Below are 20664 nucleotides of genomic sequence, written 5' to 3' on the forward strand. Positions count from 1 at the left end.
TAATGAGCTTATTAGGAGCTGGCTCAAGTGTATTAGGACAGCACAGAAGGCCCAGGTATAAAATGCACGGCCCGCCACTGGTTTATAGTGCATGTTACCAAGTGTGTCAGGTCCACATGTTGGATGGAAAAACACGCTCTCAGGGAACCAAATCACAGTCTACTGGGGGAACATTTATTTTCTAAATCTATCACTTCTCTTGCTTGTGTAAAGCCTGCTGCGAGAGGCTGAGGAGGTGGTAACTGCAGGTGTTGCGACTCGCTGAACATTTTGCTGATAAATGTTTTTTTCGCACAAAAGGATGTGAATTTGAAGCAAAAAAGCAGACTGATGATAAAAATACCAGCCCGGTTTTAAAATGTACAAAGACTTCTGTGAGGGACGATTCACAACACAAGAAATGAAGAATAATTAACTGAACAACGAAGGCGTACATACGTGGAATTTGCGCTGAAGTGAATTAACATTACTGCTGTGTGAACGCAGTGTTAGTTATTTTGCAGGTTAGTTATTTGTGGCACGGAGCTTTAGCGTCCAACGCTTAAGAGCTGACTGCAAAAAAAAAAAACAAAGCACGGCACTCACAAGCTAAACAGTGATTTCAAATTGTATTTTTCATTTCACTCAACTTGAGATGTGATGATACCACTGGCTCAGATTAAAACCTGTGTAAAACAACAAATACAAACAGAGAATTAATGCCATAGAAGTGTTTTTTATTATCTAGTTTGACAGGTTCTCCAGTGTCAAATATTGCCAAATTGATGATATTTTGCTAGCTATGGCTAACGTCACACTCTCGTCTGATGAGAGGAAAGTAGCTAACGAGTGAGCCATCTCGCTTCTTTCTCATCTCAGTTGAGAGTTGCACATGTGCAGTACAGATCGGGCAGGATGTACAGAACGGGTATCGAGTGACACGTGTTGTTGTTGTTGTTGCATCAGTGTAGCATAAATGAGCCGATAATTGATATGATAACGCGATATCTGATCAGTGCGTTGACTCTCGTACTCGCCACACCAGACCCAGCATTTCAGAGGCATACTTGTTCCGATACCCATACAAACATCTGAACAACTCTACATTCAACTGTATGCAAATGCACTATTCTGGGAAGTTTCATCAGGAAACAGACACCAATAAGACGGATCTGTAACTGAATCTTAATTCGCTCTGTATCCCTCCGCCATGAAAACAATGGACCTCACCTAGAGAAACTGACTCAATGCTGACCCTCATTTCTGCTGGTCTAGAGGTATGCGACGTCGAGAGTGGGTTAATGATGTGAATAGTGGGCAGGCCTCACGACGAGAGAGGTCAACTAGAAAGTTTGCAAAGAAAAACAAAGACCTATATCTAAATATGAGAAGAGAGTCTTACACAAGTGGAATCACATAAAAAAGACAGAACCTCTAGAAGGGATGACAAAACTTGAACACAAATCGGCCACTGTGCTCGAGGCATCCACCAACTTTCTGTCAATGTTTTGTTGGCACACTGCTGGGACTTGCCCACAAGACACGTTAAACAGCCATACTAGCGTGTCTCACTACAGGACTCCCACATCTGGTTACATAATACAACTCTAAATCCAGTGGAAACGTGGGCTGGTTAGTTTGCTGGCTCTCCGGTGCAGCACAAGCATCATTGCCAACAATAGTTTCCTGTGTCGGTGGAAAAGCTTTATTAGTGTGGCTTCACCAGCATCAGGACCACTGCTCTGTAGCTGACCCAGCAGTCTGCAGGAAGGACCTCCACGGTGTTGGGGGGGGGGGGGGGTCAGACGAGTCCCCTCCTGGGCCCAATTAACTGTCACATGAATCTTATTACTGGGCAAGGAGAAACAGAAAGGCAGAGCTGCTGTGTGTCTTATTATCTAAGCTTAAATGTGGGATGGTACAGAAACATTATCACAACTGCTTGTGGTGCAGTTTACACATTCGCAGTGAGCTGCCATTTAAACATATTAGCTTACACTTTGTAGTCAATTAGTAACAAACCTACGACTTGGTCTAAAAGTACCTGGTCATGTAATTAGTCCACTTACTGTCCATTCCTGACCCTGGGGGCTTCATTAGCTCATCCTCGTTCAGTCTGAGAATGAGCATGTCGGTGAAAGTATGCAACAATACTTTTATAGCATGTGACGAACTTGGTTAACGCAGACAAGCCATCATGTGACCGTGAGTTAAATGCCAGGAGGGGACCGAGCAGTGCTCAACAGCTATATGCCACTTACTAGCGCACACTAAGAGGCTATAGAGTCGGTGGTGTTCACTCGTAAAGGCAGATGAAATATTAGACGAGTTTTGAGCTCTATGTGTGTTGGTGTGAGCGAGCCAAGCGGCTGTCAAACAAGAGAAATGTGACAGAGCTGTCAGCAGCGGCGCTAGCGACACAAGCTAACAGCCGCGACCCGAATACAAACACGCACCCACCCCGCGAGCGAGCGAGCGAGGCGGCGAAATGTGAACATTTGAGATAAACGGCGGAGTCGTTAGTACGCAGCCGAAGAAACCAGCACAGCTACCCCCCATCCATACCTTGAAAGTCTGGCTGAGTTGTAATACGGTAATCGCTTCGAGTTCTTCCGTACCGGATTTAACGGGATACTGTCAGCCATCTTGGCTGGGCAGTACACATCCTGACGTCACGTCAAAAAAATCGTTTAGGACTTATGATGCGTTCGCTGACTGTGCCGAAATAGCGTAACTATGACTTTACTATGAGAAGTACAGTGACGCGTAGATTACGATTAAAGAGCATAAAGGGTGTATTTTACTTTTTATATTTGTTATTCTGTCAATGTAGCACAACATAACGCTAAAACAAAGGATTTCTAAAGCAAGCAAAATATACAACGAATGTGTCTTCTTTCCAAAAGTTGGCGTTATATTGAAGCTAGATTGCTAGGGAGTTTCCGCTTTCCGAGAGTCAACGAATGCAGCATAACTGATCCCTTGAAAACTAATTTAGAGCAGATAATGTATTTGCTGAATACTGATTAAGACCGTGAGATGCGGTTGAAAGCTTCCCAAAAGCTAATAAGGGAACCTTTAAGTTGAGACTGTTTTAACGGTTAGGAAAAAATGTCATAGAAAAACAACAATAACAATTAGTCAACTTAAGCCTTCCCTAAACCCAACTCTATTGTTATCAAGAAGTCTAAAGCTGACCACATTGTCTTACTTTGCTTATTTTTCTTCTAGTACCAGATGATATTCAAAATAAATTGGCTTATTGAGTTTTTCATCGGTGTGTGTCTCCCAAAAACAGCAACAGAAATGTCCGGTTTACTCTGAAAAACTTCCACTTTCTGATGTGTTCCCGATAAATGATGCGGTGAGGATGAGAAAAAGACCTGTCTGCATCATTCTCTCACATTGTAGATGAACAGCAAGATGTGCATGTCTCTACATCATAAAGTTTGTAAAGAAATATTTGAAGAACAAAAAAAACAGTGAAAACTGACTGCACCCCAAAATTATTATTATAATTGAAAATATTATAAGTATTGCTCAGGCCTACAACAACATCAAATATAACCAACATACAATAACAACATGTTAACAAAAGCATTTTGTCTATGAGTGCATGTCTGTCCATGCTTGATTGCTCTTGTTTAACTTCATGCAGAAGTTGTTAAAAAATATTGCTAACATCAAGCATAAAGCCAAGAGAGGTAATTTATGGAGATGAAGCTTAATGAAAGGAAAGAGCTCAGTATAACCTTTTATTCGAAAGAAAGCTCTTTTCAGTGTTGAAACAGAGTGAGGAAGTAAATTGAACATACAGACTGTTTGTTCTAGTTTTTATTCGGGTCCAACCATTCTCACAACTGGTAATTGTGGGTATTTATGAGCGTGTTTTGTGCTTTGCACCCGCTAGCAGCATTGGGCAGCTGTCCGGAGGAGATAACAGACTCTTTGCATTATTGATTTGAACATATGTCCCCTTCTTCAGAGCAACCATACGTCTCAGCACCGTAGGAATCTTCAGGTACAAGTTAACCAACGTATTTAATGAGAACAAAAGAAAAAATAAACAAATGACGGAAAAGTAAAATAGCAAAATGTGAATACCCTACAATTCTCTGTCAACTCTTAAAAAGTTCTTTTGTTTAAGTCTATATACAATACATAAGAACAAACAAGGTGATTTACAAATATTTTAATTTCCACAATAGATTGCATAAGTGTCAAGTCTCCATTCAACTTTTCAATTGATTCCAATTTCTTTGCTGTCATCGATGAGCATAGAAAAATGCCTATTATTTCCCAGGTCCATGCCTGTCTTGGTTAGACTGGTTATTGGACTTCCTGCGGCGCTCACTCTGTTCATGCCTGCAGTCAGAGGGTGCAGATGAGAGATGCCTCTGTTCTGGATCACTGAGATCTCATTGTTCTTGGTGGCCAGGCTGTTGGCGATGGCTGTGGCGTAGCGGTTCCAAAATCCAGGGTCTACGTTCATCGCTCGAGCGGCCAGGTCCTTCTGAAACATCTCTCCAAACTTCGCCGCCTCCCCACTTAGCAGGGCCATGGGGTTCTCTACCGACAGCCGCCGGCCTCTCCTGGCTGGTGCGTTGTTCCACATGTGGGTTCCCATGTGGACCTGAAAAGGACACGCAAAGACATTAGATGTGGTGGATACTTTTGTTTCAGAATGCAAGCATGTTCAGCACAGGTGGTCCCAGTAAATGTTTAAAAAAGAATTACAAAAATCCAAATTTTAAAGAATTTCATATGTATTTGTTTGACTTGGACAGATCTTTCATTGGCATCTGTGTTTACAAGATCTGACAATACCATAGCTCCACTGGAATTGTTTTTTTGAATGTCGATTAGTTGATTAATCAATTCAACGGAAAATGAATCAGCAATAATTTTGCTAATCAATTCATGGTTTGAGTGAATTTCCAAGAAAAAATGCCAAATATTTGTTGGTTTCCATCTTCTCAAATGTAAAGATGTTCCACTATTCTTTGTCTTATTATATGAAAGTGAGCTGAAATATCTTTGGGTTTTGGCCTGATGGTTCGACAAAACAAACAATTTGAAAATGTCACTTTGGGATGCACATTTTTATCATTATTATTTTCTGACATTTCATAAACAAAACAAATAATTGATTAATAGAGAAAATAACCATCAGACTACTCAATAAGGAAAATTATTGTAAATTGCAGCCCTGTACTATTTACTGTAATTTTTACACAATTGTGGTGAATAGCTGACACACTAAAGATGTGGGGGGAAAATGATATGGATGTGGAAAAACTCTATGGGGTTTGCTTCAGATATATTTCTTTTGGGGGTTTTGTCTTTTTAGTAGAGAGGAAAAGACCTAGAAACAAACATCACAGGACAGATGTGGCACTAAATTATGAACAGGGCCTTATACATCTCTAATGTATCTTATGTGGATTTAGCCCAGACTTTTATTTTGAAAGTGAAAGCTAACATGCGTATGCAAATACATATGTTGCAATTTAGAATTTGTAAATTTTCTGATAAAAGGGGATTGTTCTGTGTTGCACCAGAAAAGTTTAACGGCAGTTTAAATTCACAAACGTGCTTTACTTTCTCTTTTCATTCTGGACTTTTCCCTGGGAAGACACAGAACACTTTATGCAAGACAACATGTGAATGCTAAAAGACGTTCCCAGGAGGTGTGGTCTTATCCACTATACAACACTACGCAGAGATAGACCCACTAAACCTATGGTGGAATTTTAACTTTAAAATTGACTGAATATATCAATCGTCTTGAATCCGGACAGCACAAACAGCACAAATCTACCTTCAGATTGCCTTTCGTGGTGAACGCTCTGCCGCAGATGGAGCACACAAACGGTTTCTCTCCGGTGTGAGTGCGCTCGTGGATCTGCAGGGCGCTGGCTGACGAGAAGTTCTTCCCACAGGCGTTGCAGTTGTGCTGCTTCGGTGTTCGCCGGGGAGGCGCGGGGCCGAGCAGGGAGGCCATCCCCGAGCTACCGACTGACACGTAAGCCGGGGGGATGTGGACGCTGAATGGTGGGTGCTGGCCTTCGGGCGGGTTGTGCGGGTGACCGTGACTGTGACCATTTATCTCGGCTTTTATCAGGCCCAACGACGTGCTGGTAACCAGGCTGGGAATGCTGTGACCTGCAGCTAAAAATGAAAGTTTTCCTCCCTTAGAATGTAACATCAATGACATCCTTAAAAACAACACATTGAACTTCAGTAGGCCGTGGCCATTTTTACTTAAGTAGTACAACAGCGTAAAAGTACCTCTTTCTCTGCTCAGCTGGAACAACATACTATACGGAGTCTCCTCTTTCACACAGAGTTTGCTGGCCTGTATTCCTCTCAGCTCTTGGGCCGCTGCAGCTGCTGATGCAGAGGTAGGAGACTCAGATTGCTCTCTCTTCACCGAGGCTGCCAAAGGCTCTTGGGGCTCTGGCCTGTTGCTGCTCACTGCAGGGGATTTCATGGTCACGCCCTCTGAGCTGCTTTCAACTGTGGACACTGATACACGAGGGGAACAGGACGACTCCGACACGTTCGGGCTGCAATTCTCCGGCCTTTTCTCCGATAGCGAGCATTTAACGTTGTGCTGGCCACTGTCATTGAAACCATTTGTCAGGGCTTTTAGGCCGAAGGAGTGGTTTAGGCCGAAGGAGTGGTTTAGGCTTAAAGTGGAATCAATCATCCTCATTTGGTTCTCCAGTGCGGCTATACTCGAAACAATGCTGGAGGACTTAGGAGGAGAATTATATTCAAAGATCAAGGGTTTGGATGGATTTACAACCTCCTCCATGTTTTCTACCTCCCCCTCCTCCTCATCATCCTCCATTGAGATGTCGTCAATGAAGTCATTGTCGCTGAGGCTGTCAAAGCTCCTCTCGTTGTGGGAGGCATCGCCGTCCATCTCCTGGAGCCCGTCCACCAGGGTCGAGTCCGGAATCTGCCCCACCATGTGCATACGGATATGCTGCTGGAGGACAACAGCGTTGGTGAACTTCTTCTGGCAAATGGGACACGAGTGTTGCACCTGAACGGGGGCATCTTCTCGGTGGACACTGACGTGGGTCTTCAGGTTGCCTTTGGTGGTGAAAGCCCTGCCACACACTTTGCATTTGTAGGGCCTCTCGCCGGTGTGAATGCGGTAGTGCATCTTCAGCGCACTCTGACAGCTGAGAACGCGGTGACAGAGGACACACTGGTTGGGGTCTGAGATCTTTTTGTCAATGTTCTCCACCAGCTGCTGGAGCTTCAAGGTTTCGGATGTTTGCATAGAGTCCAGGAAACCACCGGTTGGGAATTTAGCTTCGTCGGAGCTGAACGAGAGGGCTGGGGAGTGGGAGACAGGGGACGCCGAGGGGACGGGTTCAGGCGTGGTGGCCAAGGATGGGATTGTATTGCTGGTTGCTTCTGTTACTGGGTTGGCCCTCTGTCTCAGGGAGCAGTTCTGGGGCAGGTGCACCCCCTCTGTTTGCAGTTTATTGGACTCTTCTGTCTCACGGTGGGACTGTGGAGACGGTGAAACAGGAGAGGGATGAACCTCGCTGCCCCTGTGGTTGGGTGACAAAGATACGCATTCACCAGGGGCTGGCTGGTAGGGAGATTTAACGGATGGTGTTACGCTTACAGGGTCATTTAAGCCTCTGATGCTGGTAATAGTGGAGGAAAGCGGAAGGCCCATGGTGGCTGGCAGAGTTGCTACAACAGGTTTGCTCTCCAGCCATGAGGAGGCGGGTTTTTCTGGAGGGAAGGACATTCCGTAGGGAATCCCAGAACTTGTTGGCACGCTGTCCAGATACTCTGGCACCGGGTAAGGGTTCATCTGAACGTGAGGATACTTCTCTTTATGCCTCTGAAAGTGCACCTTTAAGTTCCCTTTCGTGGAGAAGCGATTGCCGCAGATGTTGCACTTGAAGGGCCGCTCTCCTGTATGGGAGCGCAGGTGGATCTGCAGAGCACTGTCGCTGCCAAACACTTTGGCACAGAACCTGCATTTATGCTTGAAGAAGGGCTCCTCTGGGCTGGGCTTGGTTTCGAACAAGGGCACATTGGGCAGCTTGCCCTTCCTGTGCTTCATCAGGGCTGCGAGGGGGTCAAGTGCGTTGGCTGTAGCAGCGATGCTTGCCAAGGGATTGGGGAAAATGACGCCGCTGGGGGGGCTCTGAGGTAGAAATGGGAGGCTGGAGGATGAGCTGAGGAGGCTGCTCGGCCCCAGGGGGAGCGTGCTGGAGGAGCTCAGTGTCTGAGGACAGCCCACGCTGCCGGTGTGCGAGCCTGCGTAAGGAGGCAGTAACGTGCTGCTGCTGCAGCTGGAGAGAGGCCGGGTTGAATTTTCCGAGGGAGCTGAGGTACATGTCACATCTCTATAGGTGGACTGGCCGCATACAGTTTGTGAGGGGAGACCGTATGATTTCTCGAGCACGGAGGACAGAGACACCGCGGCCTGCCCGTTGACGGCGGAGGGCATCGTTCCAGACAGCGGCAGGATGGGACGAGGGGCGATGCCTTGACAAGGGAAAGAGTTAGGTGCCAGAGACAGAGATCTGGAGGCCGGGTTTAGCGCCGCCTGTGTCGGTTGTCGGTTCATGATGGCAACCTGGCTGCAGATCTGCTCGATGAGCTGCAGCTGATGGACCTGTTGCTGCTGCAGAGCCAGCAGGTGCTCCAGGATCACCGGTATTGCCGCTGAAGCCGCCTTGCCACCGCTGCTGAACCCCTGGGAGAACTGAGCGACGGCCACCCTGGTGCTGTGGAGGATCTCCAGCGTCACGTTTGTGCTCTGCACGCCGTAGTCGCCAGCAGCCGACACTTGGGGGGAGGTGGACTCGGCTGAATCTGGAGGCCGAGGGCTGGAGGTCGCTGTGTATTTGCCCCGCTCGAGCTCCATGGCCTCATCATGCTCTACGCCATCCTCTAAATTATCCACAATGACGTTGTCGTTCGCCAGCGTCTCCCCCAGCTCAAAGCCGCCATACGTGAACTCGGCTGTGGACGAGTCACTGGACGCCACGCTGGGAACTGGAGAGGGTCCGACAGGAGATTCCTCGGGAGCTGGCATCCCGTCATCGTCCTTCACTATCAGCACCAAGGGCTCCTCGGTGCAGACTTTCTGATGTTCACTCAGTTCGGTCCAAGTGAAGAACTCAGCACAGCATTTGTCACAGATGTGTGTGTCCTCGCTGCTGTGGCGGCGTCCATCGGTCTCATCTCTCTCCATGCCCTCAATGATGCCTGAAAGCAAAAAAAAAAGATATATTAAGAACGCATGATTGGTCCTTTATCGTCCTGATATTTCACCAGAGGGACACATTTCCTTTCGTCACGTTGTAATTAATCCCCAACACACAGAGCAGCGAGTCCGTCTTTCCTCAACTCATGTTGTGTGGACAAGCATTGTTCAAACCGACTGCACTTGGAATTCCACAAGCGATCCCAAAGTGTCCAAAGATAACAAACATGTCAAGCTGAATTACAAGAAGGTTTTCATACAATGATGCATGTAGAAACAAATCATTTGATGTTAAAGAAAACATTCATATTCAACAGGCCCCACAATAACGTAACAAGGTTTCAAACTCACTCCCCTTTTGCAGATGTTAATAATCTCCCTGAAAAATCAATAAAGTTCAACAAAGTTATCTGGCCTCTCGATTGTGCATTCAGACAGATAATGAAATCCAATACTGTACATTGATTTCTGTTTTTGTGCAGTCATATGTTTCAGTGTCTCGTCTTTATGCACAAAAATTGGGCGCTTTCCACATTTTCTTTAAAAAACTATGACTAGTTTGTAAAGTGGTCTAACCTGATTGTAAGACAGATAATTTAACTGTAACACTTCCCTGTGACTCAAGTGTTTTTAATGCAGTGAATCACAGCCATTTAGTCTTCCAAGCAGTTTCAAACACATGCTGTAAATTGTTTATTATTACTGTATTACCGATTCTTCTTATTTCCAGAAGAACACATTTGCGATGCTGCATCAACAACATCAGGCAAAGTGTATTTATCTCAATGATATAAAATCAGAGCTTCAATAGCAGCTTCATCAACCTGATGTTGTTTCTATTACAGTAGGAACCTGAATGATATGTGCAAAGTTTGCCACCTTTTGCTTTGTAATGAAACTTGAATCTAAGTAGAATAAAGCAACAAAAGACCCAGAATTTCTTGATGTGAACTGAATATATAACACACGGATTAGTTGTTTTAAATCCTAACTCATGTGGCATTGTGATATCAATCAACTGTTACGTTTTAAATCAAAATATTGGTAAAAAAGGAAAAAAAAAAAAAAAACACCTCACATATCTAAAACATTGATGTTTGACAAATCTCTCGTGCATTGTTTGACAATAGATCTTTAAGATTTGACACTTTAGAATGTTCATCTGTTCAGGCTTTGCCCCATTAGGAAACAGACAGCAATACCAGATGGAAAGATTTGGGAAAATCAATAGTGCAGTATTGTTACATACACTCGGGCTTCCCCACAACAAACTCAATGAAATCAACAATTTAAAAAAGGACCAGAAGTACAAAGATATTGTGAAGTTTAGGTATGAATATGCAATTACATTTATTTTTCACTCAACATTTTTTGTTTGCAATGTGACAATAATTTACTCTTTTTATGGAAAATTATTTTCTTTCCATTACATAATTAAATCTGTGTGTGTTGAGTGTGTGTGTGTGTGTGTGTGTGTGTGTGGCCAACACATGTGCTTCACCTTTTTTCTTAAACACGGTATATGTGGACAATTTTAACAAGCACGTTTTAGTGCTGAATTTAACATGAATGTGTGTGTATGTGCTCCAGTATGTGTGCGTGCATGTGTGTGTGTGTGTGTGTGAGTTCGTGTTTCCAGTGGTCAATACACTCCGGTTATCACCGTGTTTCACCACCTGAACGAATGAGTGCCAGTGTGCTCAAGCTAAACACAGACTGGGACGTCTGGTGTGTTTACAGCTACACTCAACCGATCCTGGTGCAAACACACAGAGTGTGTGTATTCATGGTATATGTTTGTTAACGGTCAGACCTTACAGGCAAAAATGTTGTTTTTCATGCTCTGGTCAATTCTGAGATTGTTTTGTAAATTTTGCTTCCATTACATCTTTCAGACCAGTTTAAGGAAAACATCCCAAATACACATTTATTCAGGTTTATTTTACTACTTTGTCTTTTTTGCATCTAGATTTCTCCCAAATACACCAAAAGTAAGCATTAGATAATAACTCATTACATATCTAAACATAACATCCCAGAAAACTTGTAATACAAATAAGTATTGTCTTAATATACGTAACCAACTGGGGAAGTTTCATGATATCTATTATTTATTTATTATTACCCTATTGCCCTGCAGTGTCTTGAAACTGTATATTATTTTTAAAATATAGTCTGAGAAAAAAAAATCAAATTTATAGAAAAAGGCCTTTAAAGTTAAAAGCCGTTTTTTTTCAGACCCTGAGCCAGAAATCTCCACTTCAGTATTACGCACTAAACTTTACAGTTTTATTCCGTTCTATATTCTGAAGGTTTTTAAAAAGGGGTTTGTTCATATATCATTCAGAGCCTGCTTTATTAACATTTTATTACTACAAACGGGACAAAAAATGGATTTTGGCAGTAATATTTTGTAGTGACAAAAATCCAAATATTCAAAATTCTCTCTATAAAAAACTTTAACTCAAATATGTCAACAAAATTAAATAAGAATTTTAAACCTGGCTTTTATCAAATGTTGAGATTTCTGTTCTGGAAAATTATGACTAATTTGCATATTTTGACATAACAGAAAACTTGTAATCAACTATGGAAGTTTCATGGCAATATTTATTTGTTAACTGTTTCACACTCCCCTGCAGTGTCTCCCCTTCATACATTACAGGCTTTAGCTTTCCAACTGTCTCGTATCTGAGATCATAATAAAAATCATTTTGAATCTTTTTTTTTTTTTCAGTTGACAAAAGAAGAGCGTCATCACGGCTGAGTGGGTCGAATCAGCTTGAAAGTCAAACTCGTCAAAAGGTAAATAATCAAGAGCGGCAGGCTCGCCATGTGGGTGGTCTGAGGATCACCAAGGCGATTCAGCAAACACAGGAGCCAAAACACTTTCGATGTCTTCGCTCGGGGTTTCCGTCTGCACTTTGCAACATTTACTTCCAGAAAATGCAAAGATCAGTTTTGATTCAAGGCTCTGAGTATATTTCCAAATACAATAACGCCGACAGAAATGTCACCCTCGCTCGATCCATCCACAATGTCAGGAGCAGTAAACAGATTTATGTCTTGTTTTCTTGCTGTGTGGTTTGGAGATGGGAGGAGGGGGTGTGTGACTCTTTGCTGAAAAGCAAACAGACCCTGCTCAGTCTTTGCCTCTCTGTGTGTGACCTCCGGGGCCGCAGAGGTCAGCGGATCACATGTACTAATTGTATTATGATCCAGACATGGAGCACTTGCCCCTCGCAGGGTGAGGCTGACAAAGGTTAAGTCAGCAGGCTCAATCAAAGCCCATCTCCGAGTGGCGGAGCCCCCCCCCCCCCATTGCCCGGCTGCAGGGCTGTGGGAGGGCCCCCGAGAGAGGAGGGCCTCATCCACACTCGACACCTTCTCACAGACACAAATAACAAATAAATAAATGAATAAACCACTGACAAACATGTGAGCAAGTGCTGTGGTGATGATTTAAATGAATGTGTGGATTTGGCTTTCAGGCCTTTTTGCTTTTGAGAGTTTTTTCCATTAATGATGAACAAGGTCGATGATGGTATAAACACGTATGAATCAAATGAACCATTTTACATTCGATTTCATTTTCACACAGATTTATGAACTGTCAGTTAAAGCCAGGTAGGACGAGCCAATTTAGAGTCTAGAGAGCGCAGGCCAAACTCAATCCAAAAGACTGAAACCGACAGTTTAAAGGTTAGTGTAACTGTTAATATACTGATGCTGGTGTGAGTTAGTGCTCAGCTGTTAAGTGTTGATTAAAAGGTTCAAATAACATCCAGGCTTTCCTGCAACGTACATGAGGGGAAAACCTAATTGTTTGATTGAATATTAAAATATTAGAAATGATGTTAGGCGTCTGGTGTACCATAACAAAGGCTGGCAACATGATAAAGAAGTGAGATCTAATTACACATAATACATGGCTGATGATTCTTTATGTTTATTTCAATGCACTCCAGATACAGATCCATTTAATCGAATGGATTTTGGTTTTGTTTTTCATCTTATTTATGAAACATAGAAAATTCAATAATTAAGAACTAACAGTAAAATACATGTAAATACAATGGTATGATCATAAATAATAAGTAATTTTATCAAAGCCACGTTTTTATTTCAGATGCCTTTCTCCTCATTAAAATGTGAAAGTTTTAGTAGTTGACAGGAAGGCCTTGAGCCAGAATAACGTGTACAAATAATAACCCTTTAACATATAATTATTGGCCTGGTGGGTTTATTCTGCGTTTTGGTGGATTTATCAGTTCATAACAGGCCCTGTTTCTATTCATCCCCCTAAAACAATAAATAAAATGAAATAGTTTTGTATTGTGCAGCCTGCTATCAGCACTGCGTACTGGCAACATCTTCAGCCAATATATCTGGATTAGATTTTGTTGATAAACATTAAAAACGAATTCAAATATGCACTATTTAATTCCCTTCTTGTGACCGAAACATTATTTTAAAAACTTTTTTAATACTAATTATGTTTTCATTTGGCAGTAGAACATGTCAAAAGGTAAAAAATAGCAATAATAATTTAGAGTCGGGGAGAAACGTTTATTTAATTTACGAAATACTTTGTCTACTATTTCAGATATGTTTAGATCCACCATCATTGTCATTTGTTCCTTTATAGTCAAATATATACTCTGCGATAAAAGCCTCTAAACGCAGCTGTCCAGCAGCTTGAAGTAAAACACAGTAAAAGTGTTTTAAAGCCTACCACTTGCGCGGAGGAGTCCGCTCCGTGTCGCCTCTTCCTCTGACCGGAGGTGCTGCGGCTTGGCTTGCTTGCGGCGGGACATGTTGCTCTCTCTCTCTCTCGCTCTGCGACTCGCCGCTTGCCGTCCGCCGACTCATCTACGAGCGGCGAATGGGACCCTTCGGAGGGAGCGGGGCCGGTGAAATAAGCGGACGGCGACTGCTGCTGCTGTCGATGCCCGTGCGCAGATTGCGCATGTCAGTGTGATTGTGATGGAGGAAGGATAATGCTTTTACGAATCTCGCTGCTGCCCTTCGGCGGGGGGGGGGGGGGTTGGCTGCTGTCCAGCCAACTCACGCTAGATATGGAAATGAGGGATGGGGTTTAATAATAATTAGTTCACTTCCTGTCCGGTGCGCGGCTGCTGCTGCTGCTTCTTTTCTTCTTCTTTTTGACGCACAACTCTCCGAGCAGCTCCGGCATGGTTTAGTCCGACATGAAGTCACTGTGGGTGGCCCGCGCGTTTCGGGTTTAACTTCGTTGCCATCGCGGTGTGGTCCGTTTGAGGTTTTAAAGGTTTCCTCTGTGCGCTCTTGGACGAGTTTGTGCCCAAAGAGACGCTCCGGTTTGAGCTGACTTCTCAGCCTGAGATGTGGATGGATGTCGCGGTTGAATCTGACGCCTCACACACACACACACACACACACACACACACGTAAGACAGCTGAGCATCACACTAACAGGAGCCGACGTCCTGCCACAGGAGGATAGGCCGAGTCTCCAAAAACTGCGTAAAGTCCAATCCTTGCGTAAAAAAACGGATTTACACGTGCGTAAAGTCAAAACTTTGCGCGTAAAGAAATCACGCTCAGGTCGCAGATAGGTCCGATCTGAAACCGGTGGCTGTCGGAAGTGAGACTCTCCCGGTTTATCCGAAGCACCGGCGCTCTCCTCGTTGCCTCCGCCTTCCGGTCCATCATTAGATGTCCTTCAGCCGCCTGCGATAGGCTACTGCCAGGATACCACAGGAGGTGTTGGAGCACTTGCTTCTTTTGCTGCGACCTCCCACAATTTTGGCGCCATAATGGGCTGAAAAAATGTCTCGAAGTTGCAAAAGAACTCCTTCCTTTGAGTGATGATCAGAGATGCGAGGAGGGCAAACCGAGCTGGGCTCATTCTTGTAATCTTATGTAGTGGCGTTTTAATGAGAGGGGGAAAAGAGAACTTCATCTTTTGTGGAACTTTCGTTTTTTTTTTGCTGTGATTCAGACCTCCAACCACAGGTCACAGTTTTCAGTTAAAAACTGTCACTGCAGCTATCAACCAAAAGACCACGGTGGTGAATGAAGCCGTAAGCCATGTGAAGTGCATAATAAAATCAGTTTTTTGTGTGTGTTATTGTTTGATCCCTTGTCTTCCACAGACTGTAGCAATTTCAAAAGACGAGAATTGAACGAAGCATACTTCACCAGAGCTGTAATCCCTTTCCACCAGGCATTGTCCCAAAACTTGTAATTATGTGGTATTAAAAGATGCAGCTGGGGGAGGACAGGATCAGCTGTTGATAATTGCAAGTACTACACAACAGCCTGGTATTGATCGGTGTGTCTGCTGTTCCCCTGCTATGGAGAGATAAGGAGGCCCCACTGCTCCTGCAGGAATATCATTTCTCCTGACCTATCAGGTTGCTACAGACTTATGATGAATAGCCAGAGTGGCCAAGAGAGGGCTTATCTGGAAACTCAACCTCCCCTCTACCCCACCCGTGATTCGATATTGATTCTCTGTAACCAGCGTCGGCACACAAAATCAAACTACTTGACTATATGTCTTCCAGGTTCTAACTCGGCCTGCACCAATGCCGCCAGAAGAGCGCCACTTGAATTGAAGTACCCGCTACATCTATTAGAGGAACAACTGTATCAGTTTGTATTGTTCAGTGTGATGAGTGACACATTTGTAAGTTCAATACATTATTACACATTGAAGGATAAATGACGCTTAATGTGAACTTTTCAGTTCATCAAAGTGCAGCAGGAAGTAAATGAATACATGAAGTTACACCAAACATTGGAAAAAACAAAACATGCAGGAGTTGTACTCAATACCAGAATTAGCATCAGCTGTGAAGCTTAAATTGTTAAATGGTTCAACTCTCCAGTTAATTATAGTTCTAGTCGAGTTGTTGCACTAGATTACAATATAAGCAGGGTCATATCCGGGATTTTAGAAACACTGAGGTCACAAATCATACGTGAGGCCTTTACAGGAAAGACTTTGGGTGTTTTGTTAGTTTGCTTTCCCCGCTTTGTTTGGGAAATGATAAACCAGAAGACTTGCAGTTTTGCTATTTAATCATATCCAGACTAAGTGACTCAAACCTCTTATTTTCAAGGAAATATAGATGTGATCTTAGGCGATGTTTCATTTCATTTTATATTTTACAAATACTAATAAATAAACCACAAATGCTATTTTTACCCCAATATTACATTCAGTGCATGCCATGGGATCTGACATAATGAGGCTAAATTTTAAAATATAAGTTGATGTAAGTGATCATTATCCAGTCCTCGTTTCCACTAAAAATGTAACAGGTTTCTTTAATCCCCCACATCTTAGTATAAGGTAAACTGTGTTTCTTGTCTTTTGTCCAGTTGATGGACAGAACAATGCAAACACCCACACCATACTGCAATGAACTCCGAGGTGTTGCTGTTACTTTGACAACCCTCTGGACATCCATCTAACACCTCTGAAACAACACTCAGAACTTCATGAAATGACAGCGATGTATCATGCAGCTGTTCATGGTATTTTGTCCAACTCACTGGGCTGCTGTAACACAAATCAAGTACGGATGAAAGCTGATTAAGAAATGGGGATTGTACGCAGGGCTTCACAAAGTGGTAGCGATTCATACAAATATTTTTCATTTAAAACACCCTGTAATAGTAAGTTTGTAGACTTTTATTTAGTTTCTTTTAAGCTACACTCTGTGATTGTTACCAAGAAAGAAGTATTGTCCGTATAAAAGTGACAATTTGGATTCGGCATAATTGAAAATATTCCCTGCGGCCACCCCGCTTTAATTCAATTCAATTCAATTCAATTTATTTTTGTATAGCCTAAAATCAAATTACAAATTTGCCTCAGAGGGCTTTACAATCTGTACACATGCGACATCCTCTTGTCCCGGAACCCTCACATCGGAACAGGAGAGACCTGTGGGAGAGCAACAGAGGAGGGATCCCTCTCCCAGGATGGACAGAAGTGCAATAGATGTCATGTGTACAGAATGAACAGCATAACAGAGTTACAACACATTCAATGTATATGACAGAACCACGGCAGGAGGCAAGACCATGGTTCAGGCAGTGGCGGGCCGTGCATTTTATACCTGGGCCTTCACTGCTGTCCTGCAGCTGAGACACAGCTACGGTTATTATTTGTTTCGTGTCAAAATGAAGCCAACACCTGCAGATAGAGTGCGTCTCGTCTCTGCTCTGACTGCAGCTGGGACTGCTGCACGAGGCGCCTGTGTGTGCTTTGGGACGGCGGAGGGGCTCACGGCAGCACCCGCTGCTCGTTCACGACAGTGCAGAACCTACGTGCTTTAACGAGTCAAACACCAGTAAAGTCTCCAACAACACCAGAACAAGTTGCTAGATTTGTCACTAGTAGCTTTTGACGAAAAAAGTCGCCATGAGGGTTTGGAAAGTTGCCAGATTTAGCGAGAGATTCGCCAAGTTGGCAACACTGGCACCGGCTAAATATGTCCCCAGAGCAACATTGGACGTAACAATGGTTCCTATCACATATAAAACCAAGCAAAAATCCATCTTCATAAAAACAAGTTGTACAAATAATAATATATAAACAAGCATATTAAAGCTGCTGCAGATGTAAAAACAAGCAGTTCACTTACCAGAGCTGCTGTTCACTATTTAAAGACAAAGTCCTCCTTTCTTTGTTAATAAAGAGTTTAATCTCACAGTTGTTCAGTACATCCGTGCGTTTTAGTTCCAGTAAGAAGTCCTTCTCGATTCATGGACGCCAGTGAAGACAGTCGAGCCTCCCCAGTTGTATTTCTTGAATAGGTTTTAATGCGTTTGAGGGCTGAAAATGTCGCTCCACAGAGGAGGCAGATATTGGGATTGTCACCGCCCAACATGTCAGGCTAGCCCACTGACCAATCACGTACTTGTAGGCCAGCTAGCAGGCTCTGGCATGTCAAAGAATACGCCCAACATGTCAAACTAAAGATCTGATTGGTTGAAGACTATGACAATCAACAATATCGTCCCCATTCACTTAAACTGCAAAGGGATTCACTTGTGAGTCTGCAGGCCTCGGGCCTCTGTTCTTACCTAGAGATACAGAGGTGAGATCTGATTGGATAAAAGCTCTACTTAAAACAAGCTGCACTGGAAGCAGAGCAACTGAGGAAGACAGTAGCTGTGCAATGAAAAAATAATACACTACATGTATTATAAATTATAATACATGTCGTGTATTTAAGAAAAATTATTAAATTATAAAATAGCTATAACTTTGTGATTCTGTTTAGGCCAGCAGAGAAGGCTTAGCTGGCCCTGACGGCCCACCAGTGGGTCCAGGTATAACCAGGATCCACGGGAACCTGCGTGGAGGCCCATATAAAGATTACAGTAAATGTCTGTTAATAGCAGCTGAACGCAGAGGAGCGTCCTGTGAGCCGCTGCCAGCTGAGGAGTGTGAGAACTGCTGTATGTGTGTGTGTATTGTTCAAACCCCAAGAACCTAAATTCTAGAGGAGATCATAAAGTAAACAAATATGTGAGATTGAATTGAGAGGAAAAGTATAAAAGGATGCATAAGGCATCTAGGATATTCTCCAGAATATTCCATTGGCCCGGTACAGAATATATGTGACAATGTAAAACATTGATTGTTTTACACATTTGAACAAAACAACCCAGTCTCATCCGGTACTTTTTTTTTTGTCTTTTTTGGAAAGACACCTTGTTGGCAACCTCTTCTAATGTGCTTATTTAGTACTTTGAGCAAACTAAGTATCTCTAGAAATGAAGTTCAAGTTGGGTAAATCTGCAGCACACAGTTAGCATGCCAGCGGTGTAACATGAAGTGATGTGCCCTTTATGTAACGAGGCAGAATGAATGGGTGTGGTTCTCCGAGTGGTGGATGGCCATGAGAGTTTGTGGCCCATCAATCTGCCAGCTAATTTTAAATATTTTTTACTTTTTAAAAATGGAACCACAGTCACTCCCTATACTTTACCGCACCGCACTCACAGATTTTAATAACAAATCTTGGCATTGGATTTATTTTACCAATTTTTTGATAGCAATTTTATATCACTGTTGTTTCTAGCAATATAAATGAATAAATTCATTCACCTCCATTGTATTTCGGTGGTGGCACCACTTTATAAAGTAAATACCTCAAACCCCATCTCAGTCGGCAGAAAAAAATGTAGCATTACATGTTTCTGCAAACCGCAGGTATGTTGAAATTCGCCGTTACTGAACCAAAACTATGTGTTATGGATACATTTCATATCAGCCTTGTATCACGCTTGCAGAAATGCACAATGCCACCACGTGGAAAACGTAATTGGTTAGGTTTCGGCAAAAAAATAAAATATAATAAAGTAACAACTTCACATAACAATGTAACTAAAGTAAATAAATAACAACCACCTAGCCGATTTTTCTTACGTAACATTACATAAGCGTTAAGTCATTGTTTACTTATGATTTAACATAGGACATAATCAGAGGTGTCCTGGGTGAAAGTTCTGTGTTTGTTTGACCCATCCACCATCACTCCCACCCACCCATAGGACTTTCTTGAATGTTCTACTCGTTGTTGTACTATGTAACTTTCAACATCGGTGGTTCGATATGCTACGTCACTTGGTCTATGATTTGCTTGTTGTGCGTCACTTGCTCTGATAAAGATATGCGAATTAGATGAGCTAACCCTTTCAAGCATGAAGTCAAATCCTATGATTAGAAGTATCCAACGGTAAGAAGTGCAGCCTCACTTTGAAACACATAACTCTGTGGAGCCTGCTGCCTCATTTGATTTACGTTTCAATGAAACCAACTGGATCATAACAATTGTTTCGTTGAAAAATATCTCTCTTGTAGGGGGCTTCAGGCTGGCAGTCTGTCTGGCCCGCCACCACCAGCCCCGCGCTACATAATAGATCTAAAAGAATTACACTCACTCAGGCTCTGTTTCCTCATATAATCACACAAAAGGATTTTTTCTCGAAAATGATCATAAATCACAGGCCGGATCAATACGCCGTGGCCAGGCTGCACTAGCCTGATAACACAATCAATACAGGGTATTTGGATTTTAATTAATACATGACCGGGCCTCAGCCTGAAACAGTGAAATATGACCTCAACCCCTTTTGAAATACGTCCTGCAGAGCATCACATGCGACCCTGGTGTCTGTTACAGCTCATCAGATGTGTGATCTGGTGCCTGAGGAGGTGAAGGGCTGAAGACCTGAGAGACAGAGGGCACAAGGGTGGATATATATTTGAACAAGAAGCAGGTAAAACAAGACTAAGGCACTTAAATTAGCAGTGCTGTGAGGCTTTACTCATAGTAGGCATGGCGACGTTTGGGCTACATGCCAACATTAGTGGGATAACATGCTCACAAGGGCAACATAACAAGCTGATGTTAAAGTATGAT

At 43.1% G+C, this 20664-nt stretch overlaps 2 protein-coding genes across 6 annotated transcripts in view; both read right to left on the reverse strand.

Annotated features, from left to right (window-relative positions):
- The window catches only part of atp9b (ATPase phospholipid transporting 9B), a 44563-nt gene extending 41843 nt beyond the window's left edge, over positions 1-2720 (reverse strand). The window contains exons 1-2 of one of the 5 annotated variants that reach the window (XM_031874685.1): positions 2545-2627; positions 630-665 (exon numbers count right to left, since the gene is read on the reverse strand). Coding sequence is in view for 2 of the 5 variants with exons in the window: in XM_031874681.1 (XP_031730541.1) it covers positions 2545-2624 (80 nt within the window). In the remaining 3 variants the exon portion in view is untranslated. Of the gene's footprint in view, positions 1-629; positions 666-2048 lie in introns of all 5 variants that reach the window. The other 4 variants (XM_031874684.1, XM_031874681.1, XM_031874682.1 and 1 more) reach the window with 4 other exon arrangements.
- Positions 2721-3241: 521 nt separating this feature from the next.
- sall3b (spalt-like transcription factor 3b) lies at positions 3242-14253 on the reverse strand. Its single transcript, XM_031874821.1, has 4 exons — positions 13968-14253; positions 6271-9234; positions 5801-6150; positions 3242-4612 (listed from the first exon to the last, which is right to left on the reverse strand). Exons 1-4 carry the CDS (start codon positions 14047-14049, stop codon positions 4220-4222), a joined length of 3789 nt encoding a protein of 1262 aa, XP_031730681.1. The 5' UTR covers positions 14050-14253; the 3' UTR covers positions 3242-4219.
- Positions 14254-20664: the final 6411 nt, after the last annotated feature.

Source organism: Anarrhichthys ocellatus, unplaced genomic scaffold (assembly GCF_004355925.1).
Source record: "Anarrhichthys ocellatus isolate YVR2014 unplaced genomic scaffold, GSC_Weel_1.0 scaffold84, whole genome shotgun sequence".
Classification (NCBI taxonomy): domain Eukaryota; kingdom Metazoa; phylum Chordata; class Actinopteri; order Perciformes; family Anarhichadidae; genus Anarrhichthys; species Anarrhichthys ocellatus.

Coding starts and splice junctions, on each gene's coding strand:
- sall3b (XM_031874821.1), bottom strand. CDS start 14,049: ATGTCCCGCCGCAAGCAAGCCAAGCCGCAGCACCTCCGGTCAGAGGAA. Junction 6,151..6,270: donor CCAGCTGAGCAGAGAAAGAG/GTACTTTTACGC, acceptor TTTCATTTTTAG/CTGCAGGTCACAGCATTCCC. Junction 4,613..5,800: donor CCACGAAAGGCAATCTGAAG/GTAGATTTGTGC, acceptor TGTCCTTTTCAG/GTCCACATGGGAACCCACAT.